The sequence below is a fragment of the Mixophyes fleayi genome, chromosome 7 (assembly GCF_038048845.1).
Source record: "Mixophyes fleayi isolate aMixFle1 chromosome 7, aMixFle1.hap1, whole genome shotgun sequence".
NCBI lineage: Eukaryota > Metazoa > Chordata > Amphibia > Anura > Limnodynastidae > Mixophyes > Mixophyes fleayi.
The window spans coordinates 49,560,956-49,582,442 of NC_134408.1; the positions used below are offsets into that span (position 1 = coordinate 49,560,956).

General features: G+C 38.1%; 1 protein-coding gene across 6 annotated transcripts in view; it reads right to left on the reverse strand.

The window, feature by feature from the left end:
• The window catches only part of CLEC16A (C-type lectin domain containing 16A), a 260,297-nt gene that overhangs the window by 187,919 nt on the left and 50,891 nt on the right, over positions 1-21,487 (reverse strand). For all 6 annotated transcript variants that reach the window (XM_075179808.1, XM_075179805.1, XM_075179807.1 and 3 more), the window contains one exon: positions 16,735-16,963. In XM_075179808.1, the coding sequence (XP_075035909.1) occupies positions 16,735-16,963 (229 nt within the window). The remainder of the gene's footprint in view (positions 1-16,734; positions 16,964-21,487) is intronic.

A 21,487-nucleotide genomic window follows, 5' to 3' on the forward strand; every position in this document is an offset into this window, starting at 1 on the left:
TCATTACTTGGATTAAGGGTAATGCACAACCCTTTTGAGTATGCGGGCCAGAACGGTTATAAACACATATCGAAACAGCATCTTGCAGGAAACCAAGCAGTACTAATTTTTAAAGGCAATTTACAAAATACAACTAATTTCTTTTAGCTGACATTCCTCTTGAAATTATTTATTATATATCATAACCATGTTGTAGTCACGATCCCCAGGATACGATTTCACATCAAAATAAGTGTGTTTTATCATAAACACTACTATATACATGTTTTTATGTGGATAAATAATTGAACTTTTAAAATACATGATTGCTTTCAGAAGAGTGATACATATTTTCCGACAACTACACGATTGACAATTGGAATGTTGACAGTATTATTAGGTCTACAATTCAAGTGCAGCATTATCAGGTCAACAATTCAATTATCAGCAGTATTATTAGTTTGACAATAATATACCTAACCCAAACAATATAATACGGTCTACATTTCAATTGCCAACATTCAAATTGTCGATTTAAGGATACTGTTGACATTCTAATGGTTGACCAAATGAATTTATTGCCGTCGACCCCATACCCTTTCAGAACATTATTGTTTTCAAATCAGCCTCCCTCACCACCTTTCTCCAACCCTTGCTGGTAAATTCTGTCACACGCAACTAATTGTCTACATTAATGCAGAATATGGTGCAGAGATGCTCCATTGATTTTAGAGGCAGATGTCTTGGAGTAGTCACTCATCCTCTGACTGAACAGCACAGACTGAAGTTTAGAGCACAGTTGGAGGGGAGGATTTCTGAAGTATCAACATACTGCAGTACATGATGAGGGCAGAGAATGACAGATCAACATAGTAAGATCTCCAACCACGTGATCTGTGTATACTATCTTTCCTTTACTTAAAGGTTTACTTTAGGGGATGCAACTGTGAGGTGTGGGTGCAATTTGATTTACTTACAAAGCGTTGATCCCAGTTAAACAAGACAGCTGAACAGACATTGGACATCGGAGGACCACATGCAACAATCTTCATCTGCTACATTCAGAAACCGAACGCACAATCTCACAGATTGTATACTTACTATGTGCTTTTGTCTTTATCCCTTGCCACTCGTTCCCAAAACACCTATTAATTCCCAAAACATTTAAACAGCAATTTCTTTTATTATGCTGCATTATCATCAGTCTTAGAATTACTACATCCTTCATCCCCCACATCACAACCCTTTATCCATATCACCCTCTCACTACCCCACCAATGAGCTTCTTCCCTGTCTTCATTCCATAACTGCAATATTCCCTACCTGTCGGCACAAATTAAGATCTTTTAATAATCATCTACTCCATCTCAAAATCCTTCTGTACTTAGTAGCCAGTGATATGTTACCTAATATCTCATTCACTTCATACCGATTCTGGACATTCTAGGAATCCAGCAAACACTTTACCTGTTATCTGCCACTCTCAAGATCTTTTAAATGTTCCCTATGGTATGTATACGTTGGGCCTCAATTAGAGTTAGGAGCCAATCCTGCAAAAGGGTGGACGATTCTTTTTGGAATACAATCAGTGAAAATACAATTTTTGCATGCAGGGAAAAAACTGCTGCTTTTGCCTTTTAGCACAAAAATACTTGTCAGGTGTATCTTAATACTGAGATTTGAGAGTCAAACTTCAATGTTCATATTGTCATTTTAAATTTGCCTCCCCAAGAAGTGCCACATGTTTTTGCCAAGATGCCACACTGCATCTTCTAACTGGACCGACTGCAATCTCTTAAGGAGGCCATCTGTCACAAACACACACACAGATGTTTCACGTGGTGGTCTCAACTCACACCTAAATGACTAGAAGCAAAGAAAAACATGAGGTTTGGAGGCCTCCTTTCCCAGTGCGGCACATTGAAAGTTCTTCAATCACTCATATTCAAAATTTTTAAAGTTCATTCTATCTGGGCTTTCAAACCCTTCTCTGCATGTTTCTGTCATCCATTGCACCCCTGGATCACCCCAACAATTGCTCACCTGGCTCCTTTATTTCTTATCCTCCAACATCCCCCACAGTGATCTTGGTGGATATGTAATGCCATCCTTGCAGGGCCGAAATGAGGATGGTGCAAGGTCGAGGGGTTGCAACACATGCCCGCTATTTACCAACTCAGCAAACAATAATGCGGTGCATGCCATGGTGCAGCACTTGACCACTGACAGTGAGATTGTACAATGAGGAACGTGTCGGCTTCCTGCAGCATTGCTGACATTCAAAAAGTGACATTAAGATGCTGTCAAAATAGTGAAGACCATAGGAGCCAGAATGGAAGCAAGAAGGAGGAGGAGCAAAAAGACACTGAAAGAGGATACTCCAAGAAGAAGCAGAGAGACGAAGAAGAGAAGCTCAGGAGCACTGAATTAATTAAGGTACTGCAGGGGCTGCTGAGAAGAGGTGGCTGCAGTGGAGGGGGTCTGGAGGGAATAGAGTGAGATTCACGGGCTGGGGGTTGGAGACATAGGGGGTTTTCTTTGGCACGCATAAATCCATGATGCAAAAGTACTATAAAAAAACAAGCTATAAAAACCATAAGTAATATAAAAAATAAATATGGAATGTATGTTTATTAAATGCGAATCTTACCAATTTAAGATTGGGGATGGTTGGGGGGATAGGATACTTGTTTATTAAGCGTAAACACTATTACTTTAATGACGGCCTGGTTAGGGAGAAGGAGGCATAAATATAAAACGTGGTTGCTATTAATTTAATTTTAATGTCGGGGATATGGGGAGGGGGGGGGGGTACGCATTTTTATTAAATGTAAATACTGTTAATTAAATTCTGGCTCTAATTGTGTGAAAGGAGGCCTATTCACTGAACAGAAAAAGTTACAGATTTAATGTCCGTCTGGTTGTGGGTTGCCTAGATTGTTCACTCATTGCTCAGTTTTCCAGGAAGTGAATAATAACTATAGCTTTTCCAAACAGGGACCCAACATTCCAGAATCCAGCCAAGCAGCAACTGAGCTTAAGATATCACCAATAGAACCAGGTACTCAAAGCTACAAGCACGGGTGGGAGAGCACAGCACAGGGTTGGAGATGGGCATTGTTCTTTTAAAGGTCTAGTCACATATCCTCCAGTGATGTGTTACCACTTGGGCTGGGGGATTGGGGTTGTGCCAGTATTTTGCCCAGGGCAGTAAAATGTCTAGTTATGGCTCTACATCCATGTTTTCAACTTACATCAGATCTTACCCATATACTACATTTCAGCCCACTTTCTTTGATAATATAAATATAGTGGTAGGTCATTCCGTTTATCATAGCTATATTCCTCATACTGCATTTTGCAACATTTCAAATAGAATGACTGCTTATAAGCTTGACTCTCCAGCTTGTAGATAACATACAACAGCACTAAATTTATTTTTTAAAAATGTTATTTCCCCATTACAACAAGGGGGCACACACACACACACACACACACACACACACACACACACACACACACAGTTAAATTGCCTATTTGAGATCCCTAAAACCTTCTAATTAATTTTAGGTGACTTGTCGTTGCTAACATTTTACTAAAATCAGCATTTTGGTCAAATAAGTTAACATGAAATAACTAATTGATGCCTTTTGTAAAAGGCCCTATGTAGTGCTTAAGGGTGAAAAACAAAAACAAATAGTAATATGGGGCTCTGACAGGAGAGGCACTCCTCCCCAAGATATGGCCCCTACCGCAGCTGTACCCCTTGCTACTACAATAGTTATGCTTTTGCTTCAAAACTATAATGTTCACTTTTATGAAAAGGATACATTTCATATACCCCTGTAATAGGTACAATATTGATATATTAAAATTAAAACCAGCTAATGGTCAAACGTAGTACAATTTTTACAACGGAGTGTTCACACTGCATGTCAATTACCTTCATTTCCTTTTTGTAAAGTTTATACTGGTACAATTAAAACTGCACATCATTCTTTAATTAAAATATTAACCAAATGTTAAACCTTTTATAAAAAATAAATTAAAAATCTATAGAAATTGCTAAAGAAAATAAAAGAGTCTTTGTCCTAACACTATAATCTATAAAGAAGCAGTTTTTGTTAATTTAAAAAAAGGTGATTTCACAAGCAATTTTTAAAATGTGCCAATTTTCCACCCTGTTGAAATGAATGGGCGCATCAAAATAAATGGTGAAAGCGCCATCTGTGGAGTTTCATTTTACTAGCCAAACAGATTAGTTATGAAAGTCTGGAATTTGGACACCCTTCCGCAGTTGTCAAGTAAATTCCAAATGATCCTGAATTTTTTCCATCTCCCCAGAATTCCCATCTTTTTATCCCATTAATAAAAGTAGTCTTTTATTTAGTGGCTAAATAATTTGTAAGCACTATGATCATGTTGAATATTGAAAGCTTCCACTGCAATTACATTAATGAATTAGTAATAAAATGTTAAAATATTGAGCATAATCAAAGTGAAAGTGAAATGAAATTCGTCCATTTTGCTAATAATGGAAAATTTGGAGCTTTTCACATTAATTTCAATGCATTCATTGATTTCAACTGAGTTATCAACTCACCTATGGAAACATTGAAAATAATGGGCCTGTTCTTGTATTAAAAATACATGCACAAACTTTTGTTTTTGTATTTTAATTCTCACTGCTTTTGGGATCAGTGTCTAAAACAAGTGGAAACATATTTTGTGATTTTCCAAGATCAATTTGCTAAAGAAGCAATCTTTCATAGATTAGACCATCCAATATTTATTACTGAGAAATCAGACAATTTTTTTTTGGGGGGGGGGGGTGATTGGAAAACTGGTGATGAGTAGGTCAGTTTGCCTTTGATAGCTTCAATGGTTTGGAAATTGGCCTGTAATCAGTAAAAATACATTTTCCATATAAAAGCCACAATAAAATGTGCATGAAAAATACAATTCATAGGCCAGGGATCTACATATCTACATTCCTAAGATCCTTAGACTACATCATGGAGAACAAAATACAATTGTTAAATGCCAGATATAGGTTTGATTTGCATAATAAGAGAATAAGAAGCAAAAAACTTGATTGGTTGCTATGGACTATAGAACCTTTTGCATGTGCCCCAGTTATCATAGGAATAGGAATATACAAGCTAAAATTACTTTCTAATGCAAAAACATATAACAAGTTATAGAAAATAATGTGGACATAAATGTGACAAATGTCCTTGCGTACAGCAAAAAGCTTTACAAAGCAACATTGATAAGAATGAATGAAACTACAATATGTGTATGACCTCATATAAGTTCAGAACACTGTTGTCATCATAAACCATGTTATACTGTTTGTACTGTAAACCCCATTCTGCTGTATCAGCTTAACACATTCACTCTGCACAACAAATCAACTTGTAAACACTGAAGGAGGCTTCAATCCGGCTATTTCTTTTTAACATAGTGAAAGTAAGCACTATTATGACATTTTTATTTACCAAATTTATTATAGGTTCCTAGAAATATTTCTATGAAATATTTAACTATATTTGCTACATTGTAAAAAAAACAAAAAACAGTACTTGTGGCTTGTTAATTAATGTTGTTTATTGCCTCATCTCTCATACCTATTCTGCATTATATCATGTAAACATATCCTAAATATGGATCATCCTTCTGACAGAAAAATTAAAATAATTATAAAAAGCATAAAACGGCCTGCGGGAGCGCAGCGTCCCCCAACTCGTGTTCAGAGAAAGATTTTTCCAGCTTTTTGGGGTTTTTTTGCGGCAGGAGGGGGGGTGGTTGGGGCTCTGCCCCTTCATTGGTGGGGGGGGATCAGGGTAGTAAAAAACCCCATTAATACAGATACTCACGTGATCGCTGCGCCAGCGTCCCTCCTCCTTCCTCTCTGCTCTGTTTACACTGAATGTCGGGTGTGATGTCATGAAGTCACGCCCGACATTCAGTGAGAAGCAGCGCAGAGAGGACCAAGAAAGAAGAGAGAAGACAGACGAGAAGAGCAGAAAAAAACTAGTACAAAAGTTAAAAAAAAAAAAAAAAAAAAGGGGAGAAAAGCACAGTGTGAGGAAAAAGGGGAGAGAGGCACAGACAGTGTGAGGAAAAAGGGGAGAGAGGCACAGACAGTATGAGGAAAAAGGGGAGAGAGGCACAGACAGTGTGAGGAAAAAGGGGAGAGGCGCACAGACAGTATGAGGAAAAAGGGGATAGAGGCGCACAGACAGTATGAGAAAAAAGGGGAGAGAGGCACAGACAGTATGAGGAAAAAGGGGAGAGAGGCACAGACAGTATGAGGAAAAAGGGGAGAGAGGCACAGACAGTATGAGGAAAAAGGGGGGAGGAGAGAGGCACAGACAGTATGAGGGAAAAGGGGGGAGGAGAGAGGCACAGACAGTATGAGGGAAAAGGGGGGAGGAGAGAGGCACAGACAGTATGAGGGAAAAGGGGAGAGAGGCGCAGACAGTATGAGGAAAAAGGGGAGAGAGGCACAGACAGTATGAGGAAAAAGGGGAGAGAGGCACAGACAGTATGAGGAAAAAGGGGAGAGAGGCACAGACAGTATGAGGAAAAAGGGGAGAGAGGCACAGACAGTAAAAAAGGGAGGAGGAGAGAGGCACAGTATGAGGAAAGAAAGGGGGGGGAGAGGAACGGTATGAGAAAAAGGGAGGGGGGGAGAGAGAGAGGCACAGTATGAGGAAAGAAAAGGGGGGGCAGCAGAAAGGCACCTAGTGATGGAGAGGGGGGGGCAGCATGGCACAGTGATGAAGGAGAGGGGGGGCAAGATGGCACAGTGTGATGAAGTCGGAGGGGGGAGCAGCTCGGCACAGTGATGATGATGGGGCCAGGTGAAGGGGGGAAAAGCAGCATGGATGCCGCAGTGTGATCATAAGGGGGCACAACATGGTGATGAAGTGGCACAGTAATGTGTGTGTGATGGCACAGGGGGCTTGTAGCAATGTAGTGTGATGTAGGTGGTGGCTAATTAATGGGTGCAATGGTTGGGCAATTTTATAGTGTGGACTATTTAAGATAGGGTGGTTTGGGGGCTACTGAATGTGGGGGAGAGTGAGGTCTCTATTGAATGTGACTATGAATTATTTAATGTCAGTGATGGTTGTGGGAAATAGGTATATTTCTGAAATGTAAATACTATTAATTTATTGCTGGTGCTGTTTGTAAGGAGGGAAATAGGTTTACTTATTAAATGTGAATACTATTATTTTAATGTTGGGGCTGGAGGAAGGCCTAAATTATTAATCGTGGGTGCTATTGATTTAACGCTAGGGCTGGCTGTAATTTTCTAAATGTACCCATTTTCTTACCCAAATAGGGCCTCCAACATTCCAGGATCCAGACAAGCTGCAACTAAAGAAACCTGTGAGAGTAAGAACAGGTAGGAGAGAGCTGGAGAGTGTGTGAAATGTTGTGAATCTAGTGGGACAATCCCAATTTTTGGTGACCGTTCAATGATGTACACAACATTGAAGGTTTTTGTTTTGTAGGAGGGTTTCCTGGGCACGCCCGGTGATACATAGCCACGCCCCCAATTGCACGACCACACCTCCATTTTTGTGCCGCCACTCAGTTCTCAACTATAAGGGGGGCCCCATGAAGTTGTTGTACTGGGGCCCTGAATTCCTCTTGCCAGCCCTGCCTATTCCACTACAATAGTCATTTTCAAATACATATGTGAGAAAAAAATCCTGCTGAAAATGAATTGGTTACAAAAGGACTGCTGTTAGCAATGATCGTTTGAGTATTTCCCAAGCTTTATAAAAAGAAAAAAAAAAACAAAAACAAAGATCATAAGAACGCAGCCTCCCCTTTCCAAGACAAACAAAATCCCACTGTAATACACTAGAAGAATAAAAGATATATAACATTTATTTAAAAAGAAAAACAATTTTTAAAAACACATAATACAAACAGAGAATACTCAAACTAATAATAATTAAGAGAACCAGATAAGATCAATATTGTCTGGTAAGGAATTCAACATACAGTACACATATAGGAAGGGAATTAATAAAGTCTCTGTTCCGGTCAGATATCAAATACTTGGTTAACAGAATGTCTCACCATCGTATTCAAAGAACCATTTGCCTTAAAAATTGGGATCCAAGTCACAGTAGAGGAATATATAATGTAATCCATGCGTAGGGTCCACTATTGCCGCTTTAAATTAAGAATTTTCTCCCTGGCCAATAGGAATGATGTAATTTCTTCATGTAACCTGCCGGACAGTCAGCGTGGAGGAAATACTAAAGGTATTAAGAGTACTTTTTTAATACATTTTTTTTTTTTTACACTAGTTGATGAGACCCAGGTTGAAAAACCCAGGTCTCACCGTTCATAGTGCAAGTGACCCAGGTCGGACCCAAAAATTACCCCACCAAAACACCCAGGTCGGCCGACCCGGGAATTAGACCTGGAGTCATTCATACTGCTGCCTCGACCCGGGATGCCGGAATGAGCCCTGGCAAAAACCCGGGTCGATCCTGCAGTATGAAAGGGGTAACAGTCTCTATTTCCACACACAGATCAGGCTTCAGCTATCAGTAGTTCAGAGAGCCCAGACCTGGGTCTCACACAGCCTCTTATTTCTTTATGTAAATACTGACAGTGGGAATATCAGTTGAAAAATATCAATCAGGCTCTCAGTTGAAGACTTGACTGATCTTATCTCACAAATCAACTGATATTTTATTTTATGATTTATATTGTTTATATGCAATTTGCAGCCACAAGATACCATCTTAAATATTAAATAATTGTTTTTTGAGAATGTTATAGAAAATGTATGGTTTAATTAGATTACTTAATTGATTGAACACTCTTTCTTAATTGGATATGATCCACTTAAAAGGGTGTTCTGTTTCTAGCTGTGCTATCTCTGTTGAAACCACAAAGTTACTCTGTGGAGAAACTAGTAAGATAAAGAATTCAAGTCTTCACCCGAGAGCCCGGTCCTACTATCACTCACCACCCCTCCCTCTAGAATGTAAGCTCTCACAGGGAGGGTCCTCACTACCTATTGTCCCACGTCTGTCTACTGTCTGACTCCCTCGTTCGTCTTGTCATGTCTTTTGCTGTACTCCGTGCGAGTCCTCATAGCATTACTCACACTGATGTGTGCTACTTATGTGTATTACCTCATCTATTTGTTACTTGCTTCTGTATCCAGCGCTACGGAATCTGTGGCCCCTTATAAATATAATTAAAGAAAAGGGGGAGGCTGCGCTTCTTATGATCTTTGGGTTTTTTCTGGTTATAATTCTTGGAGATTGACCCACAACAATCCCTACTAGAAGCAGCAATTAATAGTAATATTATATGGCTGCAATTTTGGATACATTTTAATATATATTGATCCTGTTTGTGACCTTTGATTGAAAGTGTAGGCTTATAGCCTGAATAGCTAGTAAACCGTTTAGGATACACAAGATGACCACTTCAAATCCCCTATGAGGGATTAGTTTGAAATAGAATTTATTGTTTTATAATTAATATAGGTCTTTAATTAATAAATTAAGTTTTACTATTGGGTTATGATGGTAATGTATTTTGATTAATATTGCTGGTTCATATATTTTATTGGTAATAATTTATACTCATTTCTATATTGTACTCAACGTATGTTTATAAATTGGGATAGAGAATAATCTATGCACTTTGATGCTGAGAAGCTATTATATTTTTTATATTACTGTTTTTAGTCAGCGCCCATTGGTATCCTATGTTGGATACACTTTTTGTTGTACTTTCCATCCTGGTCTCTGAAACATATAAACACATATAAAACAACCTAGGTGGGAATATCCTAGGCCGTTGTGGGGTACTTTGAAGAAAAGAATTTAAACAGTGAGAAAATTCACATTTCCCCCTTCATGCCTCCATGGCAGCCTTCACTTTAGGATGTACCCAAGCAAAACACAAGGGGGTAACAAAGAACCAATTAGCAAGTATATGCTACACAACACATTTATTTAGTGGCTGACTGAAGAACATGTCTGCCAAACAGACTTTCCTGATGGTAAATCATCAAGTTAATGACTGGATAAGGTATGAAAGGATGTCCATCCTGCCACTTTGTACAACTTTGTCACAGAAGCCTAAGCCACCTTTGTCCAACATGTAGCTACCGTTCATGTTGAAAAGATGAATGTGCTTTCAGTACGTCAGGTACTGGCTGTCTACTCCACCTGTTTGCGTATACATTTCCCTCTCTGATCAAACTAAATATAGCTTGTTTAGAGGGAGCATAAGTCTTCCAATGGTCTGCAGCTATCACAAATGTTATTCTGTTTTTCTAATATCCCGTGTTCTAAAATATAGACTCGAATATAGCAATTGTCCTGACCAGATCTAATGAATGTAGTTTCTTTTCTTTCTTATTTATCCTTAGATTGTGGAAAGAAAGCTGGTAGCATTACTTCTTGATTGATATGGAATGTAGATACTACTTTTAGCAGAAAAGTAGGACTGGCTCTTAACATTACTCTATCTGAATTCATATTCAGGAAAGGTTCCTTGCACCATAATGCGCACAACTCCCCAATTCTCCTGGCAGTAGTCACTGCCATTAAAAAACACTTTTAAAGTCATTAATTTCATTGGTACGTCAAAGGAATCATCCATTAGCATATCGAGGACTAAATTTAGGTCCCATGAAGCCACAAAATGATGGATTTGTTTAACTGCATGGAAAAAACATATAGTCATCTCAAAGCTACTGTATTCCTTCTGTTCAGGGAACTCTGTGTGGAGAAAGAAATCTGAGTACTTTGGCATTGAGGTTTGCTGCAATTATGTCTATTTGTGAAAGTCCGAACTTGTTTATTAGTATCTGGAATACTTCATGATTTAGACTCCATTCCTCTGGAAGGATTTGTCTGAGATAATCGACTAGTATGTTCTCCTTGCCTGCTACATGTAACAATGATAACACTTTTACATTATTTTCTGCCAAAAGCATAATTCTTGCTTTCTCTGCAATCATTGCTCTGTTTCCAGCTCCTCCCTGATGATTTCTGAAGGCCACCAAGGTTCTGTTGTCTGAATATACACTTAGAATTTTTTCCCCTCTGTAATCGATACTATAAATGTTGTATTACTTTACAAACTGCTCATTTCCAAATTGTTTATGTACAATTTCTTCTCTTTCAGTGACCACACACCTTGTGATATTTTTTTCTTGAAGATGGGTTCTCCATAGAGTCCATTGTGAGTATTAATACCACTCCGGCTCTGAAAGTGACATTTCTCTTATCACAAACTTCGGACTTCTCCACTAGAGATGTGTTGGTGGTTTCTGACAATTTTATAATTTGGTCCAATGAGAACATTTTGTGATTCCACTTCTTCAAAAGCTTCAGTTGGAGACACCTCATGTGCCAACTGGACCACGGGACTACTCCTATTGCTGAAGAAAACATTCCCAATAGCCACAGCCCTTTCCTTACCATTGTCTCACAATGAACCTGTACTTGCCTTGACAGACTCAGAAATTTGACACCTCTTTCTTCAGACAATATTTTATTTTGTATGGTGGCAATATGGATTCCCAGAAATTTCAACTTATGTGTTGGTACAAAATGACTCCTTTTCTTGTTCATTACCCATTAACATGTTGTTGCAAAACAAAAAATATATATATTTTACCTTAGCAGTTCTAAGGCTATTTTTTTCTGACTCGCCCACTGCAAGATTGTCTCCCACATATGGTTATATCTTGACTTCTCGTACTATTTTTATTTCTGCTGCAAATGTAGCCGATACCTTGATGAAAGTTTTCGGGGATATCGCCAACCCTAACAGTGGGCATGTAAACTGAAAATGGCACCCCATTACCCAGAATCTGATAAGTTTCCTGCACTGCATTTCTACAGGAACAAAAACGTAAGCATCCTGAAGGTCTATGAATGTTATAAAGTCCTTTTGCTGATGACTCGATGACACCGATTCCATTCAAACATGTTTGGCATGTACTAATGTGTGGATTCTTCTCAAATCCAAAACCAAATACAGCTTTCATGACAAGGAACAGCTTGGAATAAAAACATTGGTCATATTTCTCTGGGGAAACCCGAGATGGAGTGGGTAATTAATTTCTGAAAAATTTGAAATTCTATTTCATGTTATTGGGGGTTGCTCCTGATAATAGTCATTATTGTGAACTTTGATCTGCTCTTCCATCCTTTGGTCTGAATAGCTGAAAGGACTGTCTAGGTGCAGTATAAATTTTTTGTCTAGAATAGTGTCTTCCTGACTTATACCTACTTGCCTCCTTGAACTGCTCACCTGACTCCTATATTTTGGAGTCAGAGGTTCATCATATGTAACTAAAGATTCTAGTTATTCATATTAATAATGTAGTTTGCGGTCCACTGAGGAACGCATGAAAGAGTGACGTCCGGCAAAATCTGGAGGGTGGTGCATGTTGTGCTAGCGATACACAGTATAAGTTTGGTGGTAGAGTAAGATGCCAGGCTTTCCATACTGCTGCTCTGTTTGAGAAAGGTCCCTCTGGGATCAAAACAACGATAATGTCCTAGTTTAGCTGAAGTCAGTGAGTAAATAAAACTCTAAATCCCGATGAAGTACTGGTGAGTGCCCTCTCTTTTGTACTATATATATATGTGGTCATAAACAGACACAAAGGAAATGCACCCCTGCAGCTGATATTCTGAGTGACACGAGTGCAAGCTTCTGGAACTATACATATATCTCTATCAAGCACTCGTGTTAATACAAAATTGCCTTCCTCAATTACACTTCAGTAAGCGGAATGCAAATAATTAGTTCCAAGATTAAGTGGTCCTCAAGAATTTCCCTCCCAATAAATATGGTGAAAGTGGTGGTTATAATTCCAAATCTGAAATTTCAGTTATGTGAAAAAACTTTCCTCATGGATGTAACATAGTCCCATACCTAATTCCTTGAGCCCAGTGATGAGCAGGTCTGCACACAGGCACAGATACAGCTTCAACGATCTATAACATGATTTTTCAAAATACTATTCATTACCAACGTTGCTCCTGGAGGTAGCAGCACAGTAGATCCTAGGTCACAGACCTGATCTCAACTTACTAGACAAGTGGTGCGTCGTTGGAGTAAGAGTACTAGGTAAGCCCTGCACAGAAAATAAACTCCTAGCTGACCCTTCTAGCTAGAGACAGAAAATAAGTAGAGGTAGGGGAGGAGCTAACTTATATGCTCTCACTGAGGGCGTGTTTTTGTTTGACCTGGCTCTAGCTAATCAAAATGGAAGCAAACCTATAGTAAAGGCTGCCATTGGTTTGGTTTTTAACATTTATTCATGTTTCATACAACATTATGATTTCTCGTAGTTAATTTTTGTTTGAGACAGGTATAATAAAAAGGTGTCTCAGCATGAAAGAAAAAAAAAAAAAAAAAAAGTAGGAACTGCTTAATCTGAGCCTTCTTCTTAATTTTGTACTAAACTAAGATTTCTGCACCAGTGTGTGGTGAAGCATGACACACACTTAAAAATTGTTAGTTCTGCATTTTAAACAAAGTATTTCACGATAATGTTACCGACTAGTACATACTATTTACTGAGTAGTCTCTTATGATATTTACTAGTAAAAAAAAATAAAAAATGAAGAAGATGAAATGCTTAAAATTGCCCTCTTGAATTCTCCCAGTATTTTCATAACCAAAGCATAATTACACATTATATTAATGGAGATAACCATACTCTTTAGCAAAGAATACATTACGAGCCAAAGGGAGAGAGGTACATCCGATTTTTATAGCTTATTTGAGGATTTATATGACTAGCTCCAGATGACAGCTGACAGAAAACAATTACTGTGAGGATTCAAAACACTAGCTCCAGATGACAGCTGACAGAAAACAGTGCACGACGACAGCTAGAAACACCTTCTCTCAATTCCTGTAATCGGCACTCGGCACTCTGCCAAGGACAACAATCTAGCTGGTCACCTCACCTGGACACAGCTGTCGTTATCGTTCAATCAGCACTATGTGGAAAAGGTCAAGTTAATCAGAACAATTCATCTCACCCGTTTGTAGGCCTTATATATTCCCTATATAGAGTGTTTGACTGTACATCATGATTCTACCTTCTCCAATCCTTCAACCTCTGCTTCAACCCCCATTATTATACATTCTCCAATCCCTTGACTTAGCCTTCGTCCATCACTATTGTAGCTTCAACAATCCTTTAACTTCAGATTGTACATTACGACCAGTCCTCTCAATTCTAAGCAGTTTGGCCGGATGTGGTGTGTCTCTGATATCTACCACAGCCAACTAGTTCTTTCCTGAGAGATGCCAGCACTGTGACAGCTTTTGTGTGGCGCTCTACTTTCTGTTTAATTTTGAAGAAGCCTACATAATAGCAACAGAAACACTGGATCATAAAAGACGTTACAGTTTTAAAGCTTAGCATTGAAAAAGAAGAACAAAAGTGTGTAGATAGGGCACTCCAAGGAATTCTATTTCAAATGTCTTAATATACAGTTAAAATAAAACTTTATTGAAAATATGACAAAGAAGCGAAATATTAAAAAAGTGGAATGAAAATGAATACCTATAAATAAACTGAAAAAAACAAGAAACGGATTTTCTGCTGTGACCAGGTCTACCAGCCTGAATATCTTAATTATATAATAATGGATATGATGATAATGATTGGGTAATAAGAAGGGCTTGGTAATAACGTATGATATAATTATTACTATTTTGCATTCATGCTCCCTAAAAATGGTAACATGCATTTTAATTATTAGGTATTAGAATGGTCCCCTAATCAGACACTATAATATAATGATCACTATACTTATGTTTCATTCAAGTTCTATGCTAATAGATGGCTGATACAGAGACTGGATACTGTGTTGTAATTTTATATTTATATTGTTTTAAAGTTTAGTTTTATCCCTCATACAAACACTGAGTAAGCATATCACAGTCAATGTAAACGGCCAATAAATACATCACACTTGTTGACAAAAAATATTCACATGCCCTAAATATTCTAAATATAATGAAAAGGGCACATATTTAATATTCCATTCACAGGAATAGAACCAATTCCTCATTTTTATCTTGTCCACTACTTGTTTAGTTTTATGTGATAAATCTCTATAATAATTTCTTACTGGCAAAAACTTAGATCAGGGATTCTTAACCTTTTTTTGGATAAAGTTGGCAACACAAACTACAAAATCACAGTCAATATCTGTCATCTGCACAAAAATTACAGCGCATGTAGCTTCCCCTGCCCCCAATACACATGAAAAAACAGTCAGTATTTAACTTATGTGCAAAACAGAATACTAATTTGCACCCCTTGCATTGTAACATGGTTTTGTCCAGGAGACTGAAATAAGAAGTTTCTTAAGTTAAGATCCTTAATGAATCAGGCCCCTGATTATGAAATTGTGGCAAGTATACTGGCTGAAACAAATTATTCTGAAATGCATTATCTGCTGAAATAGAAGTTTATTGCTAATATATTAAGAAAGAAATGAACTGTACTCTAGCAGTGTATTAAATGTACTAAGCTTTCTGAAAAAAAGGTGAATATAGCTTTAGATGTTTTAATCAAGAGAGACTTAATTTTACAGTGCAACAAGCAATTGTGTGTTTTCATTAAACTAGAAAACTAAAAGAGGATATCAGATTGCTTGCTACGGGTTACTGCAGATAAAATAAATAAAATGTATCATCACATTTAAACTGCAATTAAATAATTGAGTACTTACAGTAGCAAACCATGCTTAAACAATGACCAAACCAGACATGTATTGTCGAAGTCAGCAAATTGGATAAAGTCATTTCAATTAATATTGAGCAAACTTGCTTGTCTTTGTCTGAAATTATGCGTAGAGCACTCTACGGCATGGAAGGGCGTATCCAGCCGCAACACGTGGTAATAACAGGTTTTACACACATTCACACGAACATACACATTTGTAATTAGTACACATTAATTGTAGTTGCAACACAGTTATTTATGTTGAAATATACCAGTATTTATGTTTAGTATTATAAGTTATAATGCATATTAGTGAAATCAAAGGTTCAGGTTGCAGGAACTATGTCACGTTTAGTATCATTTTAATCCCCTATTAATCAGCAGTTGTCTGGTTCATTCGCCGAAGAGATCGCACCTTGCATACTCTAGTTAGCGAATAAATGTTTAAAGTGATACTAACTGTATAATGCAAATAGACTAGTAGAAACTGGATTCTTGGCGGGAAAATCGGAGTGCATCCCCTGGAGAGTTGACCCCCACCTTTGGATATTTTCGTTTGAACTGGCCTATGACCTGCAGTACACTGGACCTTCCTGAAGCCTGGACCAATAGAAGCAAGCCATATCATCTGCATTGTTTTACTGTATTCACTGACTGCATATAAGCAGGGGCTCTGGACCTAGTGACCAGTCTTCTTTGACCACAGCCTTCAGACCTGAATGACTGTTCACTGGATCCAGAGCGCCCGCGATAAGTAACGGCTGTACTTGTTTTATTTCGCATTGTTATTCTGCTACTTTTGGCTATTAAATTACTTTGTGCTTTGGAACCACACACCGGGATTCGACAATCGTTATTGGATAGCGACAAAACGTGCATAACAGTATTAACAACAACTCTAAACAGAAGTTACTACTATAGCACACTAAACGTGTCCTTGCACCACAATGTGAGAATACATTATTTTCAGACACTTTTCTCACCTTCAGTCTCACTGCCTGTCTTGATGCCTTTTGAGTTAATCTCTGTACATTTAGCCTTATCGGGATCTTCTTGGCCATCATCAGGGGCTTTGTCCTCTTCTTCCTCTTCCCCAACATTTTTATAGTTTGGCCTTTTCTGGATTTTCTTTTTCCCTTTCTGACGGTTAATTTCAAGGGATTTTTCTAGGCTTTCTTGTGGCTTTATGAAACATCTAATGCTGGATTCTTCCTGCATAAAAAAAGAAAATGTTCTAGTTACATACATTTACATATAAATATAACAAATAAAATAATTAATGGTATGTAGACGAGAATGTAAGCAGGGGCTCATTTCTAAAGTAGTTTCACTAGAATGTGAGTGCCTATTGTTTACATTCTTTCTTGCGTGTCTGTGTATAAGTTAGGTTGAAGTAGGTGGACAAGAATCAACCTATAACCAAAGTATTAAAATCTTGTGCTACATGTTTCAAAGAGCAGTACTTCTAATATGTGTTTTCAAGATACTAGATAGCACACATAGAATTTTAGTACTCTGGTGAAAGACGAGGTACTTTCGTATGTATTCGGATATCTTTGTAATACACAACAGATCCTTTTGACATTCCAGATTTTTACTAACCAACGTCAAATGTTTTAATCATCACTGCCCTGTCCCAAAATATCTACTCTTTCAGCACCTCCTGATTGTGTGCAAGGCTTCAGTGAAACACCTTGCTTGGGAAACAACCTTTGCCTTAAGTTGGAATCTATCTTCGAGCTGTACAGCCATGCAAGTAATTACTCACACTACTAGAACACTACAATTCCCACCCTATTTTGGTTTCCAATCTATAATGGGAGGCTGCATAAACAGGACTGTAGAGAATGATAACTGTTCCAGTGCAATATTGCAGTGGTAAATCAGAAACAAAACAAAAAGCTAAATAAGACATATTTCTTTAATTTTAATAAACAAGTGTCACCATACTACATGCAGATAGAAAAAATGGATGGATACACAAAGGATAGTTTATTCTTGAAATCATATTGTATAGCTGAATGTGCCCACTCAAGATATCACTGGAAAATATTGAAAAATAAGCAAGCTACATGAGCAAATATGAGTGTCCTGCACATATGAAGTACTTTTGTTTATAACAAATGGTGCGATTAAGGAAACATGATGCCCTGTTTGCCGATCGCACAGTTGCATTCAAACCGCCCCCTTCTCTGTCCTTTCAACTAATGAAGCAGGTGCAGATAACAAACAAGAGTACAGCATAAGGTGCAACTGGGCACATATTCTGCAAATCGGTGGTCATCGCATCATATGTCCAATGAAACAAGCTCCTTCTGTAAAGAATCGTAGTTCTAAACAAGCTCCTTCTGTAAAGAATTTCTAATGAATTGTAGTGTAAACTAAGGTTATAAGATGCAGTGTAGGGAAATGCTTCCTGAATTTTCATGCTGTATTGTCAAATATATTATCACATTTGATGGCAGAAAGGCACTTCTGTCAGTTGTTAAACATTGTTCAGAAAATGAATGCAAACAAATTATTGGTAGCTACCAGATACAACATATTTTACCTGTGTACAATTTCTTATAAATTTCCTCCATTGGGGATAGGGGGGTAGAATATACTTTGAAACACCTTGAAAGTTTAATAATAATTTAGCTATGTGTAGTACTACAGAAGAGCAGGACATAAAGTGATTGTATCAAACCAGTTTTAAAAAGGACTACTAAAACTTAAAATACCAGCTGCTTTCTGAAGAGAAAAAAAAACCAAAAAAAAAAAAAACCACCTTCTTGACCAGACCCATTTATTTTAGCATTGTGTGATGAATTAGTTCTACCACGGACACCTTTTATTCTTAGTCTAGACAAGCCAAGTTGTAAGCCATCCCTGCAAAACAGTGGTTTCCAGCCCCTATGTGCCACTGAAATAGGGACTGTAGCAGTCTGCAATATCAAAAAGCAGGGACTACAGAAACCACAGAAAACACTTAACTGATAAGATATATTCACATATTCAGAAATTGATTTTCATGTTGAATGATCCCTTCAGTACTGATTGAAGTAGTTAAATGGATTGATAATTTCTCTTATCAATGATGTCCCTAGTTCCTTAACCAACTATAAGTAGCAATGCCTGTTATTTATCAGTGGGACATAAAACACACACAAGGACAAGGAAACCCAAATAATAATAAGCCACAATAATTGGTCTCCAAATCATGATAGCACAAACAATAGGGAATAAAAATACACACATAAATGAAAGATTATGCTGTTTCATACGTCCAACGCACTCCCACTCAGGAACGTGTGTTAAAGAAAGGTTTGACATTTGTTCTCATCCTGAAATTTCTGCCAGGTGCTTAACAAAAACTGTTACAGAGGTCTACCAGAGACTCCAACTAACATCTTCAGACCAGAACTGAATGTGATCTTTCAAAGAGCTCGATAACAGGGAATAATACCCAAAATATATTTAAGTGGCACTAGAGCCAGAGGTCACAATAACACATTTTTATTTAATCCCAAAACAAAACATAAACTGCATTGAACCCATTTGTGACATCATTGGGGAGATGTGTGAACCAATCTGTACATTCAGTTCTTTATAATATAATACCATTTGTTGACACACTACCCTTTGCACCTTTCTACAAAGAGTATATGGTATTTCAGTGGGGCTTAGTGTCATGTGATGTTGAATCCTAAATACATATTACACATCGCTATGACTAAGAGCCATCAAATTATTGCTATAACTTCCTCAGAACCAAGCAATTTAATTTTAACAGAATAATTATCGGTCAAAGGCATATTTTATCTACAGACCAGAGACACAGCAATGGGGGCTAATGGTGCCCCATACTTACTAAATTAGTGAATGATACAAAATGCCATGAGGTGTACAATCAAAGGTGGCAACATTGGTGCTCAGGTTGTAAGGGGGGGGGGGGGGGGTCAGAGCTATGTCAATTCTAGATAGTACGTTATCAAGTGAAACATGAAAATGGCAGCACGGTGGCGAAGTGGTTAGCACTTCTGCCTCACAGCACTGGGGTCATGAGTTCAATTCCCGACCATGGCCTCATCTGTGTGGAGTTTGTATGTTCTCCCCGTGTTTGTGTGGGTTTCCTCCCGGGTGCTCCGGTTTCATCCCACACTCCAAAAACATACTAGTAGGTTAATTGGCTGCTATAAAGAACTGACCCTACTGTCTCTCTCTCTCTCTGTGTGTATGTTAGGAAATTTAGACTATAAGCTCCAATGGGGCAGGGACTGATGTGAATGAGTTCTCTGTACAGCGCTGTGGAATCAGTGGCGCTATATAAATAAGTGAATATGATGATGAAATTGACTAACATTTTGATTTTGCAATTATCATGAAGGCCCAATTCCTGTACCAATGCCCTGAACATGGACAACCTAATAACTTCAGTGCCAGCACTGCGGTTAATTCTAGCAATAGCCAAATAAATTGTGGCATTAAAATCCTCCATGTATAGAGCTTCAGTCTGAGGTGAGCAAACAAACCCTGCAAAATTGTTGCAAAGAATAATAGCATTGAATAGAGGTGGGGCATACATAAGTACCAGTACTTATAAAGTAAAGTGGGGAGTGCATAATCACATGAATTTTCCTCTATAATTTAATTTTAAAGTGTACCACATCCCAGCTCACCTTGGTTCCCTAAACTTGAACACTACCAGTAAAAGAGCAACTTATACTGCAAATGCCAGATTAATGAACAAAGATCTCAAGACATTAACTTAGTCCTTTAGTAAATATTTTGACCAATGTCACATCCATGCGCAGGACTGTGCAGTGATTTTCTGTAAAAAGAAACAAGCTCGCCTTATAAACCGAACAATCCACGCTTACTTTGGGAATGTAAACAAAATTTTTAAAAAAAAGTGTCACAGACACCATAATTCGGTACTTTGATTCCACTTGGAAATTTCTGACTTCAGCTCATCTTCAGGCGGACCAATTAAAAACAATTCACAAGACTTACATTCCCAAGGCCAGATGCCGCTTTGTGATTGAGGGGAAGACGAGGCGATGCCCAAAATGTAAAACACAAATAGCGGATTGGTCACATAATTTTTGGGAATGCAAGAAAATCAAAAAGGTTTTGGAATAAAGTTACAGATTTCATTAATAAAAGTTTCAAAATACACATGACTGCATTAGAGAACCACTCCTCCTTGCTAATTTCGATGCCTGGGATTTTTTACCCTCCCCTGAGTTGCTTCCTGCCCTAACAATAATGGTCACTGTAGCCAAACAGCTGATCCTAAAACAATGGACATCCCCGGTTCCTCAAACCTTAGACGCACTTCAGACAGCGACATTAAATATTATTTATTGAGACAGCAAAGCTATGCTCCCCAATATTGAAAATGGAGAGATATGGTTTAATAAAAAGTGGGGATTGTACATTGAATCATTGACAGCTCCTGTTCAACAGAATATTGAACAGGAGATACCTGTTCAGATACCATGTGGTAACAAAAGTTAACACATAGTATCTTCTTAGACAGTTGAGCCGAGACTACATGAGCACTGTCCTTCCGATTGCTCAACCACTGGCGATTTCTGATCTTTTGCAGGCATGTTTGCTTTCTCTGTTGTGGCGGTACTCCACTACCCTCCCCCCATACATGTATTTGTCCTCTACCTGGGGGTCTCATCCTCATTGACATAACCTAACCCTATCCTGCTGTAAACAATTACAATTCGTTCACTATCCCGT